Raw genomic sequence first — 13,381 nt, forward strand, 5'->3', positions numbered from 1 at the left:
TGCGGGGTTCCCGAGCGGAATGTGAGTTGCTGTTCCTGCAACCTTCAAAACCCCCTTCCCCTCCCCCTTTTCTGATGAAGGGTCTAGGCCCGAAACGTCAGCCTCTCTGCTCCTATGATGCTGCTTGGCCTGCTGTGTTCATCCAGCCCTGCACCTGGTTGTCTCTTAAAAGGAGTACAGATGGGAGCAGAATGTTGCTGTGGGGCTCCTGTTTCAGAGAGGGACAAAGGGTTAAATGATCTCTTTCAGTGCTATGGGTGGAAACTTGCACATAGCCAAAAAAAAACGTTTTAAGCTTTAGCCGTATGGATTTGTATGAAGTTTCTAGGATGAAAAAGAGTGAGTTGTTTGATGGAAGAGTAGGTGCAGTTCGAGTTAGATGAGAGTATTGCATTGCTGAGGGTGATTGCACCGTAGGTACAGTAAGTAAGGTGCAGTTAGTGGTGGAAAGCATGACCAGACAAGTAGATACCGAGAAAGAGCATGGTGTAATGTGCAGGTGAGCAAACACGCAATTACTACTGATAGGATCATCAGATAGGAGATCATGAATTATTTAGGGCCTTTTCTGTCGGAGTGTGAAACATTTGGGAAAGGACAAAAATGGAGGAATAGAGGTTATAAATCTGCTAGTGTGATTGAATTGCAGGAATTGAAGTGCTGAACTTGATTTGAGGAAATTAGAGGAATTGACATTGGAAGAACATTTCAAGTATGTTGCAGGAGTTGAGGTCTAGACAAGTTGGATGCTGCTCTGAGAGATTCAACATGATAGGAAAGAGGTGCACGAGATGGAATACAGAAGGAAGCTTAGTTACCTAAACATGACAGAAAATTTAAGTGGAAGGCTGACTTTGAAGAGTGGAACAGAAGGAAAATGGCCTGAAAAGATAACATTGAGAGTCAAGCCACAGCAGTGTAATGAAGACCAATTGAAGTCAAGTGGGAAAAACTGGTGAGGTTCGTTAGGCAGCTGTAAGATGAAGTCTGCATGCAATCCAGGAGTTACTGACAGAAGCAGGGATCAACCAGCCAGCACATTAAGCCGAGCTGTGCATAGTTCTGAGCAATTGTTCCTGTTACGGTCATTGTTGATACATGAAGGAACAGTGTTTAGAATCAAAGTAAAATTTAGTGTGTCTTTGAAAATTATGAAATGTAGTCTATTTTTCAAGTAACAATAACTTGCGATGCTGGTCCTTATCTCTGCGAATTGGATTTGGATTCCATTTTCATTTAGGGAAAGGTTCACAATGGTGTTTAGAAAATACATTGCTTGAGGAATATGTTGTGATTATTTTAACAGCTTGAAAAGTGGAAATTGCAATTCTTTATTATGCTAAACAGTATCTCATCTTGATTTTTACAACCATTAAAAGCCTTGTCTGACATTTACTTACTCGCAAACCAAATTTTCTCAAGTCAGTCTCCAAACAATATACCAGTCTTTTTCTGAAGATTGCACTTTGAATAAATGAGGATGGTCAACTTCAAGTTCAATCATTGTATAACATAATCATGGTGTGGAACTGAAATATTTATTTGGGAAAGCTGTGTTTTTTTCATGTCTTGGGCATACATATTTATTCATGGGCTGTGGGGAATTTGAAGAGGAGGCAATGGCTGAATGGTATTATTGCTGGACTATTAATCCAGAGACTCAGGCAACTTTCTGGGGACCTGGGTTCAAATCCCACCATGGCAGATGGTGGAATTTGAAATCAATAAAAAAATCTGGAATTAAGGGTCTGATGATCATGAAACTTGTTGATTGCTGGGGAGAAACCCATCTGATTTACTGATGTCCTTTAGGGAAGGAAACTGTTGTTCTTCCCTGGCCTGGCCTACATGTGACTCCAGACCCACAGCAATGTGTTTCACTCTTAACTGCCCTCTGGGCAATTAGGGATGGGCAATAAATGCTGCCTTTCTGTGAATGAATTTTAAAAAAGTGCATCGTTGATTGGGTCAGCATTTAATCCCCATGGCCTAGTGGGCTATTGAGTCAATCACATTGCTGTGGGTCAGGAGTCACATATAGGCCAGACCAGATAAGGATGGTAGATTTTCTTCCCTAAAGGATACAATGAACCGGATGGGTTTTTACAAATCTTGGCAGTGATTATACGGATTTCCTTACGCTATTGACGGATTCGAACTCTATAAAATTTCGAGTTTTCTTTCAGCAGTAGATTGACTAATGATCTTATAACATTAAAAGGGCAAAAGCAATCATGACATTTAGCAATGTACTAGATGACTTTCTAAAACTAAACATTTTGTTTTTAACAGCTGGAAAAAGTTGCAGATTCGCCAAATCACGTTTTCCCTGTTAATGGAGGATTTCATGCTTTGAAAGGAATAATTGATTTGGTAAGCATTATTGCTTTCATAATGTTCGTGCAGTGACTAATAATAATCTTATTTATGTATCTTGATTCTAAGAGTGGAAGCATATTTGAAATGCAATATGTTACATGTCGTTTATTTATGACAATGTACAGCAATCTTATTATCATTGTTATTATGGAAAAAATGACCACTTTCAAAGTGCTGTAAATACATAGACATAACTATTTTTGTAGTCTGTATCTTACAGTGAAAGCAAGATCAGTAGATACGTATAGATTTTACAACAATGACTAATAGTGCTTGAGTTCATGTTTGGTGAAGAATGGTCTTTGCTATACTTGGTTTGAAGCTGACAAATGAGAGCGAATTTAAGATGAAGTCATTACATAGTAAATGGAAGATACTTTGTGGAGAACTGACCTCAGCAGTGGTCTGTAAGTTGTAGGTTGTAGGGCAATGAACATTTTGAATTTGGGGACATTCAATTGACAACAAAGGAGCAGCAAATTGCGAAATGGCAAGTGCTGACAAAATACAATGTGATAATGGCCTTATCTGATGAACCCTTTTCTGATGAAGGGTCTAGGCCCGAAACGTCAGCCTCTCTGCTCCAATGATGCTGCTTGGCCTGCTGTGTTCATCCAGCCCTGCACCTTGTTGTCTCGGATTCACCAGCATCTGCAGTTCCTACTGTCTCTGATAATGTCCTGGTCATTTCTTTTAGTACTGTCTGTTTGAGGGATAAATATTGGCCAGGACACTGTGGAGAGTTTCTCCACTCTTCTGGAAGTTGTGCCACAGAAAATATTACAACTACCTGACAGGGCTGTTAAGATGTTAACTTAATGATCTCAGCTGACAGATCGATTTGAGACAAAAGCAGAAAGCAGAAATGTCTCTGGCGTTGCTGCCTTGAAAGTACAGGATCCAAACAGGTGACTTCCTTATACTCTGCCTTTGTTTTCAGTTCTAGAGAGGAAAAGACAAGATGTGTGTGTGCCCAACTTTTAATCTGCAATGGCAATGAAAAATGGTTCATCATAAACAATATGTTGATTAAGATTTGGTTTTACAAGCTTGAGATAATAGAGTTGGCTCTTTTTGTTGGTTTGACATCAGCTGAGTGAAAGACAGAGGAAACTTTGGGTGAATTTTATGTTGTTTGACTGGGTGTAGGAGAGTGGCCTGGATGTATGCTGCTGGCCAGCTCCCACCACCACCTTTTGTACCTGTTGAACAAAGCGAGTTGCAGCCTGTTTGTGGCTTTTGAGCAGGAAGCCAGTCAATGATAGCTGTGTAGGTATCTTGCTTTGTGAACAGCAATGCTTTGCTTGCTCTCCTTCCAAGCTCGCAGTTACAGTCGGGAACTGTTTCTGAGACCTGTTTTTTTAAAAATGCCACACTGTAATAAGCTCCTGTGACCTGAGTTAGTATAATAGGTAATGTGCTGAATATTTTGCTGCAGCCACATTCACATTGTGGGCAGAGAGGTGAGAAGCCAGTTGTAAGTAAAACCTTGAGGTGAGGTTTCTGAGAATCATCACTGCAGCAGATGACGTCACACAGCAACGGGGTCATGGCTACAAGTGTGGCATCTCCCTGCTGTCTCACGTTCTAACTATTTTGAAGGCAGGAAAAGTACTAAAAGAATGTTATTAGAGATTGTACAGACACCACCACACTGTAGAATAAAATCTGCAAGTACATTCAAACAACAGTCCCAGCAACAGGTTTTGTCTGTCGCTGTTGTTTCACTTCATTATAGCTGCTGTAAAAGATTCCCATCTATTTTAGACCTGATGCGTGAGATATTCAGAGTTGCTTGCTATGCAGTTTTTGAAAAATGTCAATTTCAGTTTGTGTAATATCAGAAACCAGCGTGATGACATCAGGGTTGGTGACCTGATATTGTCGCACTGGACTTTACATGGGAAGCGGACAGTGTGCCCATTTCGTGGCCATAAAATTTACTTTATTATATTTGCAGTTGGAATGATATGGGCAGAAGTTTTCTTGTGAGGAAAGCTAAATTCTCTAAAACTGTGGAGTTTTTATTTTTAGGATGCAGTGAACCATATGTCCTATGTTTGCATGCCTACAGATAACATTAAATTTAATGGTAATCAATTTGGTTTAATCGGTTCATCAGTTAATGCGCTGTGGTGTTGCAGGCACATAGTAAAGATCAAATGCAATATTCAGTTGAAGTAGAATTTGATGACAGAAGAATGCTTGAATTAAAATCGTAAGACACAGGAGCAGAAGTAGGCCATTCAGCCCATCAAGTTCACTCCACCATTCAATGAGATCATTGCTGAATTAGATGAAGGAGTCAGGGGTAGTGTGATTAATGCGGGATGGAACAAGGAACAGTGATGGAGGAGAGGAAGGGGGAGAATGCAGGAGGATAGATTGTGGGCAAAAGGTTCTGTCTTGTGATGACATTAGGATTGGATTTTCAATTCATCCTCAATTTAATGTTCCCAGAGGTGACTGCAATTTGTTGTCGGTGGTAAGGTGGGGATGGAAATGTGCTAGCTCATTTGCCATTTTTGGTTATTTGGACCAACATTGGCCTATCACACACCCTATTCCAGCTATTTAACACACTGTGTTCCTTTACTAATGATGATACTGCATTACATCTGGAACTTCTGCTGCACACCCAGTTATATCTTCCGATTCTCTCTTGCCCACTGGGCGAGCCACGAAAAGAAAAACATTGACTAAATCAGGGCAGGCAGACAAACATGTGGTAACAGTCCCAGTGATAGAAAATGGGGTAAGAGAAGAAATTGTTAAGTCTGGCCACTAGAAAGAACCACAGGTAGAGTCACAAAGGGACACGTATTGAAAACAACAAAATGAGAGTCACCCAGAGCAATCCACCAGAAACAGATAAAATGCACAAATGCAGAGCGAGACCATGAACCACGAAACAACGTTTGCATATAATTGCACCTAACTTTAAATTAAGCATTTCCATGGGCATTTACTGGTATAATACAATTTAGTGTGCTGGTTAAATAATCTAGTTTAATTTAAATGTATATGACTTTGACAGAGGACAAATTTGGAATCATACAAAATACAGTTATTACACACTGGCTTCCAGTGTGAAATGTTGTAAACAGGAACAGAATGGATAAAACCTGGAAAAGAAACAACTTATGTGCAGACTTTTCCAACATACAATATGGTCAGATAATCCCATTGCATTTTTGTTTTTTACAGAGTAGGATACAGATTAAATATAAGGAGGTAATTTTAATCTCCCAGAAAGAGGCAGCTTTGGCCTAGATGGAATGTTAAACTTTGAAATATTCTATAAGGTTGTCTGAGATTGAGAAACCTGACAGGTGAAAGAAACCATTAGATTACCCCTTTCAGCATTGCTTGTGAGGTGGAAAGAGAAAGGAAATGTGACTTGAAGAAATTAGCCATTTCTGAAGAAGGGTCTAGGCCCGAAACGTCGGCCTTCTTGCTCCTCTGATGCTGCTTGGCCTGCTGTGTTCATCCAGTTCTACACCTTGCTATCTCAGATTCTCCAGCATCTGCAGTTCCTACTATCTCTGAAGGAAATGTGACTGTCAACCAAACAAGCTACCCCAGAAACCAACCTTATCACCACCAACCATACTGCCACTTCTGCATTTTACTTCAGCAATATATTTTTCCTTATTTTTGTTAGTGATCTTTTGAAAGATCAAATTCCTTATGCCCACTTAAAACAGATATATTTCTGTTTCTTTATTGTCGCTTTGGTTAATATCCTGTTTGACCCCATGCTTTTTGGATTTCCATCACTTTGCAAAAAACCCTCCAGTGACCATGATTGACCCTGTTGTGACCACCATGCCATGTCCCTGACCATGCTGTACCCTGTGATCTCCATCTCCCCACTCTCACAGCCCCCTCACCCACCCTCTTGCTGCTTGATCTGTCTGCTCCTATGTTGTGTTCTGCAGCAATAGGCTTTCCCAAATGACAGACATTGCAGATATACCAATCCCGGGCTGGAAACCTTGAGAAGAATTTAAAGCTCAACCCCGTCCTTCTAGGATTATCAGCCATATTTCTACCATTTTCCACTCTCCGAGTGCTCAGTAGGTATTGGGATTAGACTTGATTCCCAGATGTTACTCTTGCTGAGGGAACCATGCATGATATGTGTGGATTTAAGAATTAGGCAAATGGCTTTTGGCATTTTCCAAGCTTTTGTTGTGTAAGGATCACTATGTAATGGCCAAACAAATTGGAAGAAACCGACCCCACAACCATCTGCCTGTGTTTTCTTATCCATGAAGTCTACATCCATCATCCTTTGTAAAGCTTGGGTTTGATGGTAGCTATTCAGTTCACTGGAGTGTGTCCATTCTCGGTTATGCAGAAGAGTCGACCACAGTTATCAAGTCCTCTTTTGCTCTGGGCATGATGCTGAGGGACTAGAAATTGCACTTTTCCCTCTCCCAACCAAAGAAAAGGTTCGAAGAATGAAAAGCAGAGATTTGGTAGAGGAGATTTGGTAGAGTGTTGAAAGTCATGGAGGATTAGATAAGTCGAAAAAAAATGTTTTCATTAGATGAAGAACCAATAACCAGATAGTACAGATTTATGGGGAATGGCAAAAAAAATGAGAAAAAAGCTTTATAGGTTGAATTCTACAGCACCGCCTGTCGATGTATTGATGTTGTGGAGCTTGTAAAATAAAGCAGATGGCTAACCTATCACCTCCCAAACCTGTCCTCCATTTTACAGGAGGGTAAAGTATCAGGCAGCCATCCTGGCCTTAGGCCTGTTGAGCTCCGTAAGTGGACAATGAATAGCTGCTTAAAGGCCTCATTTCCCCTCTGCCCGCACCTCCCCCGCCAAAATAAAAGTTATGATCTGTATGGGGAAGGTGGGCTGAAGGCAAGCAGCCTGGAAACTGTCATTGTGTGAGCTGCTGCTGCATGGGAGGTAAATCCTTCTGTAGGAGACACTGCGGTAGTGGGGGTGGAGCCCCCTATATCCATCAGATTAACCCTTATCTCTACCTTCACTCTACCCCACTCCACTCCACCCCGCTCCTCCCTCTGGGGCTCTCTAACCTGACTCCAACCCACTTTCACTTCAGTGGGGTCTCCTAGCTAGACTTCACTAAACTCTCTGTACTCCAGTCTGGGAGACATCTTGTCGTCTTTGTGCACTGGTTGTAGTGCCAACAGTATTCACCTCTATATTCTGATGGCTGGGACTGCAGAACTGCTCGGAAATTATGTCAGAGATAGTAGGAACTGCAGCTGCTGGAAAATCCGAGACAACAAGGTGCAGGGCTGGATGAACACAGCAGGCCAAGCAACATCATAGGAGCAGAGAGGCTGACGTTTCGGGCCTAGACCCTTCATCAGAAAAGGGGGAGGGGAAGGGGGTTCTGAAATAAATAGGGAGAGAGTGGGAGGCGGATAGAAGAGGGATAGAGGAGAGGATAGGTGGAGAGGAAACAAACAGGTCGAAGAGGCGGGGATGGAGCCAGTAAAGGTGAGTGTAGGTAGGGAGTTAGGAAGGGGATAGGTCAGTCCAGGGAGGACGGACAGGTCAAGGGGCCGGGATGAGGTTGGTCGGTAGGAGATGGAGGTGCGGCTTGAGGTGGGAGGAGGGTATAGGTGGGAGGAAGAACAGGTTAGGGAGGCAGGGACGAGCTGGACTGGTTTTGGGATGTGGTAGGGGGAGGGGAGATTTTGAAACTTGTGAAATCCACATTGATACCATTGGGCTGCAGGGTTCCCAAGCGGAATATGAGTTGCTGTTCCTGCAACCTTCGGGTGGCATCGTTGTGGCACTGCAGGAGGCCCAGGATGGACATGTCGTCTGAGGAATGGGAGGGGGAGTTGAAATGGTTCGCGACTGGGAGGTGCAGTTGTTTATTGCGAACCGAGCGTAGGTGTTCTGCAAAGCGGCCCCCGAGCCTCCGCTTGGTTTCCCCGATGTAGAGGAAGCCACACCAGGTACAGCGGATGCAGTATACCACATTGGCAGATGTGCAGGTGAACATCTGCTTGATGTGGAAAGTCTTCTTGGGGCCTGGGATGGGGGTGAGCCTCCGCTTGGTTTCCCCGATGTAGAGGAAGCCACACCGGGTACAGCGGATGCAGTATACCACATTGGCAGATGTGCAGGTGAACATCTGCTTGATGTGGAAAGTCTTCTTGGGGCCTGGGATGGGGGTGAGGGAGGAGGTATGGGGGCAGGTGTAGCACTTCCTGCGGTTGCAGGGAAAAGTGCCGGGTGTGGTGGAGCTGGAGGGGAGTGTGGAGCGGACAAGGGAGTCACGGAGAGAGTTGTCCCTCCGGAAAGCAGATAAAGGTGGGGAGGGAAAGATGTCTTTGGTGGTGGGGTCGGATTGCAGATGGCGGAAGTGTCGGAGGATGATGCGTTGGATCCGGAGGTTGGTGGGGTGGTACGTGAGGACGAGGGGGATTCTTTTTTGGTTCTTATTGCGTGGACGGGGTGTGAGGGATGAGGTGCGGGAGATGTGGGAGACACGGTTGAGGGCGTTCTCGACCACCGAGGAGGGGAAGTTACGGTCCTTGAAAAACGAGGACAACTGAGATGTATGGGAGTGGAATGCCTCATCCTGGGAGCAGATGCGGCGGAGGCGAAGGAATTGGGAATAGGGGATAGCATTTTTGCAGGAAGGTGGGTGGGAGGGGGAATATTCTAGGTAGTTGTGGGAGTCGGTGGGCTTGAAATGAATATCGGTTTCTAGGTGGTTGCCCGATATGGAGACAGAGAGGTCCAGGAAGGGGAGAGAGGTGTTAGAGATGGTCCAGGTAAACTTAAGGTTGGGGTGGAAGGTGTTAGTGAAGTGGATGAACTGTATTGGCTAACAACTCTCTCGGTCAGGACCTGCCATTTATGAGGGTTGAAAGTCCCTGTCCAATCAATCATGGCTACCCACAGTGTAATGTCTTTGTGAGGCAGCCAGATATCTGATTGGCAAAGTGTTGACTGACTATTATATTGGGAGTTGTGGTAATCTGTCTGTAAAATAACCCCTCAGTAACACGTAGTTAGGTAGCATTGGCTGATTAGCAGGTCGATGCAGGTTCAGTATGTACCTTCAAAGGTGAATGGGATCAATACTTGAAGGAGAAAAAGTTGCTGGGACAGTGGGGAAAGAGCAGAGGCAGGGATCTGATGGATTGCTTTTTGAAAAGAGGTGCTGCAGCTTCAATGGGCTGAATGGCCTCAATTTATGCTATACAATTCCATGATAAAAGGTGGGCCTGACAGATTAATGGAGAAGTTTTGTTTTTGCTTTATTTATTTCAATGTACTGCTATCCTTACATTTTTACCTCAACAGTAGTTTTCCTGTTGCTGGATTATTTTACAATATCCAGCTGTTCTTGCACATAAAAAAGACATATACAGCTGTTTCTTTATTGCCACTTGGTAATTGTTCTGCAGGTCATTTCATCACACATCTATTACTGCAGGTATTGCAACAGTTCAAGGAGAATGTCCACCCTTTCTTTCCTGGGCTTTATGCTAACATTGTCGAGATTCTGGGAACAAGTAAGGAAAGATTTCCAGGCACAACATTGTCATTGACATCGCATGAGGCTCTTGGAAACACTGCTGAATGAGCCAGCAACCTTCAAGAGCTGTCGTGTCTCACTCCCTTAATAGTCACTTAATACCACCAACACATTGTGCAAATCTTTGTCCAGTCTTCTGCCAGTTATAATGCTGCCGACATTCTGTGCCAAGCTTCCTTTCCTCTGCTCTTTGATCAAGTTGAAAGATTCAGAGGCTTGCTTCTTGCAGCCATGTTTGTCCTGTTTACACCGAGCTTATGATATTTTCTTAAGAATTCACATTTGCTTTCTGAATTGAGTTAAAACTATAGCCATGGGATTATTGCTGCAGTGCTCGAAAACTTTTTTGTCAAAGGACCCCTTTCAAATGGTATTATTAGCAACCACATCCCCATATAAATTATAATACTGTAAAGCGATCATAATATTAGATTGCTGATGCCCATGTCACCCACCATGCTGACACTGTTTGTTAAGCACTGGTAGACCAATGGAAAGTCTGTGTGAACCCTCATTTGAGAATCACTGCACAAGATGCATCATCAAGCGCACCATTCTGCTGTTCAATGAATGCTCAGACATCATAGAGTCATAGAATTACACAGCTCAGAATGGTCAAGTGCCTTCAGGCAGCTTCGCAAAACGTCTGATGGTTTCAAGTGTGAGGACAGTTCTCATTTAGAGACAGGGCTTCAGATTTCAGTAACCCTGACCTTCTTCAGTTGAACAGAAAGCTAAATTTACTGTCTGCTTGTCTATTTATCCCTGCTGCTGCTCACTCATGTTCTCTGATTCACTGTGTCAGACTCTGTTGCTTCACTGTCCTGCCTAGGGTATCCATTTTTATGCTGGGGTTTGAGATTGAATCTTTCTGTCATTCTTTGCAGAGTCCAGGTCTTCAGGTGGATTTGGGAGAATGGCAGAGGAGCAAAAATTAGAAAGATTTAGAAAGGCAAAGAGGGAGCATGGGCAGCACGGTGGTTCAGTGCTTTGCACTACTGCCTCAGAGCCAGGGACCCAGGTTTGATTCCAGGCTCGGGTGACTCTCTGTGTGGAGTTTGCACATTCTTCTGTGTCTGCGTGGGTTTCCTCCAGATGCTCTGGTTTCCTCCCACAGCCCAAAGATGTGCAGGTTAGGCGGATTGGCCATACTAAATTCCCTGTAGTGTCCAGAGATGTGCAGGCCAGGTGAATTAGCCATGGGAAGTGCAGGGTTGTAGGGATAGGGTTGGGAGGTTGGGTCTGGGTTGAATGTTCTTCAGAGAGTCGGTGTGGATTCGATGGGCTGAATGGCTTGTTTCCACACTGTAGGGATTCTGTGTTTCTATGACTAGCAGCTTTAAACATTACCAGTTTGATGATTCTGCATGTGCTTGTTTGAGGAAGAGCAAAAAGGCAGAGACTCAACTGAATGTGGGACCCAGTCTCACCAATTCTCCATAATCTGCCTACTGCAGTGATATCTCTAACTTCTTCCTCTGTCTGGGTAACCCTTGTGAGTTGCTGTGAAACCATGTCTGCAATGAGGGAGGGAGTGAGTTAGTTGATCTGTCTTTGTTGAAGCTGGTGGGACAGTTTCACATAACATGTGCTGGAGAAGAATCCTGTTGTGAGCTGGATTGTATTTGGCTCCAGCATAAAACATGACCATAGTTAGCGAAGGCATGAAATGCTTTGCTGTTGTTATGGGGTTACAGTAGAATGCACTTTTTGCAGGGTGTCCCACTGGAATCCATTAAAGGTACAAATATTTAATAAAATTTGCAATACATTCCAACTGGCTTTTATCTATATTTTATGTCCTTATGATGCCATCAATGACACATTTTGAAAAAATAATGGAGAAAATGTCTTGCATGAATGCAGACTCAACCCATTAGAATTAGATTTTATTGCTACATGTACTCGATTATAGGTTTACATGAATACAGTGATAAGTTTATAAAGTCGTCATTGTCAGGCACCATCTTGATTACATTAGCTAAAGCCTATTAAGGGACTTGGTTTTCTTGTGAAAATTCTGAACTTTAGTAACAAAAATTTACCTAGAAATTAGCAAAAACAAAGGTACATTCAAGGCCATTGGAAATGAAGGTCTTGTTTTTAGAAGAATAATCTAAAAATATGGATGTCAAAGGACTTTCACAAGAGTAGAAGTTTCCCTGACTGCATTCATAGATCATTATAGTTTTAACATTTGAGCCATATCATAAAAATATGTTGCTGAATCAATTTAATTGCCAAAAGAACATTTAAAAATTTACAACATTCAAGCCTGAGAATTTTTTGACTTTCTTCCATCATCTGCACATAATTTATGGCTGCTTTCACTACAGATCTGAAGTTTTGCTGAATTCTCCATGTCATGACTCACTGTTATGGCAGCATCTTATATCTTGAGTTAGTTTCACTGTTTGCATGTTTGTGATCTAAGCTATTATTATTTTATAAAAGACAAAATTTGACTTTTTAGGACTTCAGATATATTACTTCAATGTGATTGTCAATTAGGACGACAGTTGATACCTTCCAAAAAATAATGAGGCCTTGTTAATTCAGTTTTCTTTTTGGAAGAAAAGGGGTCAGAGGTGGAGGTGGTTGGGGGATGTGGGGTGCTGGTTATATGCCTATGATTTTCATAATGGGGCACTTATCTCCTCCTGGCTTCCCTTTGTCCTTCTCACCTGTTACTAACCCACTCCAGGTTAGTGAGAAAGCTACAGTGGCTTCCCCACTCAGCCAAGAGCTTAAATGCAAACAAGATCCCATTGACATAATGGAATCCCAGTTTGTATAAACTCATGAGACTCCTGTTGAATATGGGTGGTTGCCTTATCCTTTGTAGAACTCTACAGGTTGAACTGAAAAATGGCAGGCAAGATTGGGTTTTGCATAGGTAATTAACTTGCTTGATTTATTTTTGCTGGGTAGGTTCAAAATCAAGAGCATGTTTGGCAAGCTTCAGTGGTGTTTTAACTGGACGTGGGTCCTTGAAACATAATTACTTATACCTTAGCATAAACTTTACACAAGTTTGGTGATCTGACTCAAAGGCCAGAAGGATAGACTGTCAATGAAAGAAGAAATGGATGTCTTGAGCCAAATTTATTTGTCAGGATAGATATGGAAACCAAGTGTTGCTGTGGTTGAGGATGACATAGTTGTGCATGGGATGCCGTGAAACAAAATTTCTTATTCAAGGCCACATTTAGCAGCTGTCTTGGGAAGGAAATTGAACTGTTTTCTTGCACGTAGTCATTGTGGGGAAAAATTCTGATTGTCTAGTTGGTGATTAACCACTCAAGTGTATGTAGATTTATTGAGTCCTTTGTCTGTGTGTTATTCCAACAGCTAGAGATTAGTTTGATTTTGGCAGATGAATGCTTAAAACGTCTGTATAATATTCATAGATAGTAGGAACTGCAGATGCTGGAGAATCCGAGACAA

General features: G+C 42.7%; 1 protein-coding gene across 1 annotated transcript in view; it reads left to right on the forward strand.

Moving 5' to 3' along the window:
• antxr2a (ANTXR cell adhesion molecule 2a) overlaps positions 1 to 13,381 on the forward strand; it is a 220,896-nt gene that overhangs the window by 37,946 nt on the left and 169,569 nt on the right. The window contains exon 8 of the mRNA XM_048602572.1: positions 2,293 to 2,373. Coding sequence (XP_048458529.1) covers positions 2,293 to 2,373 — 81 coding nt within the window. The remainder of the gene's footprint in view (positions 1 to 2,292; positions 2,374 to 13,381) is intronic.

This window comes from Rhincodon typus, chromosome 1 (genome assembly GCF_021869965.1).
Source record: "Rhincodon typus isolate 14 chromosome 1, sRhiTyp1.1, whole genome shotgun sequence".
NCBI lineage: Eukaryota > Metazoa > Chordata > Chondrichthyes > Orectolobiformes > Rhincodontidae > Rhincodon > Rhincodon typus.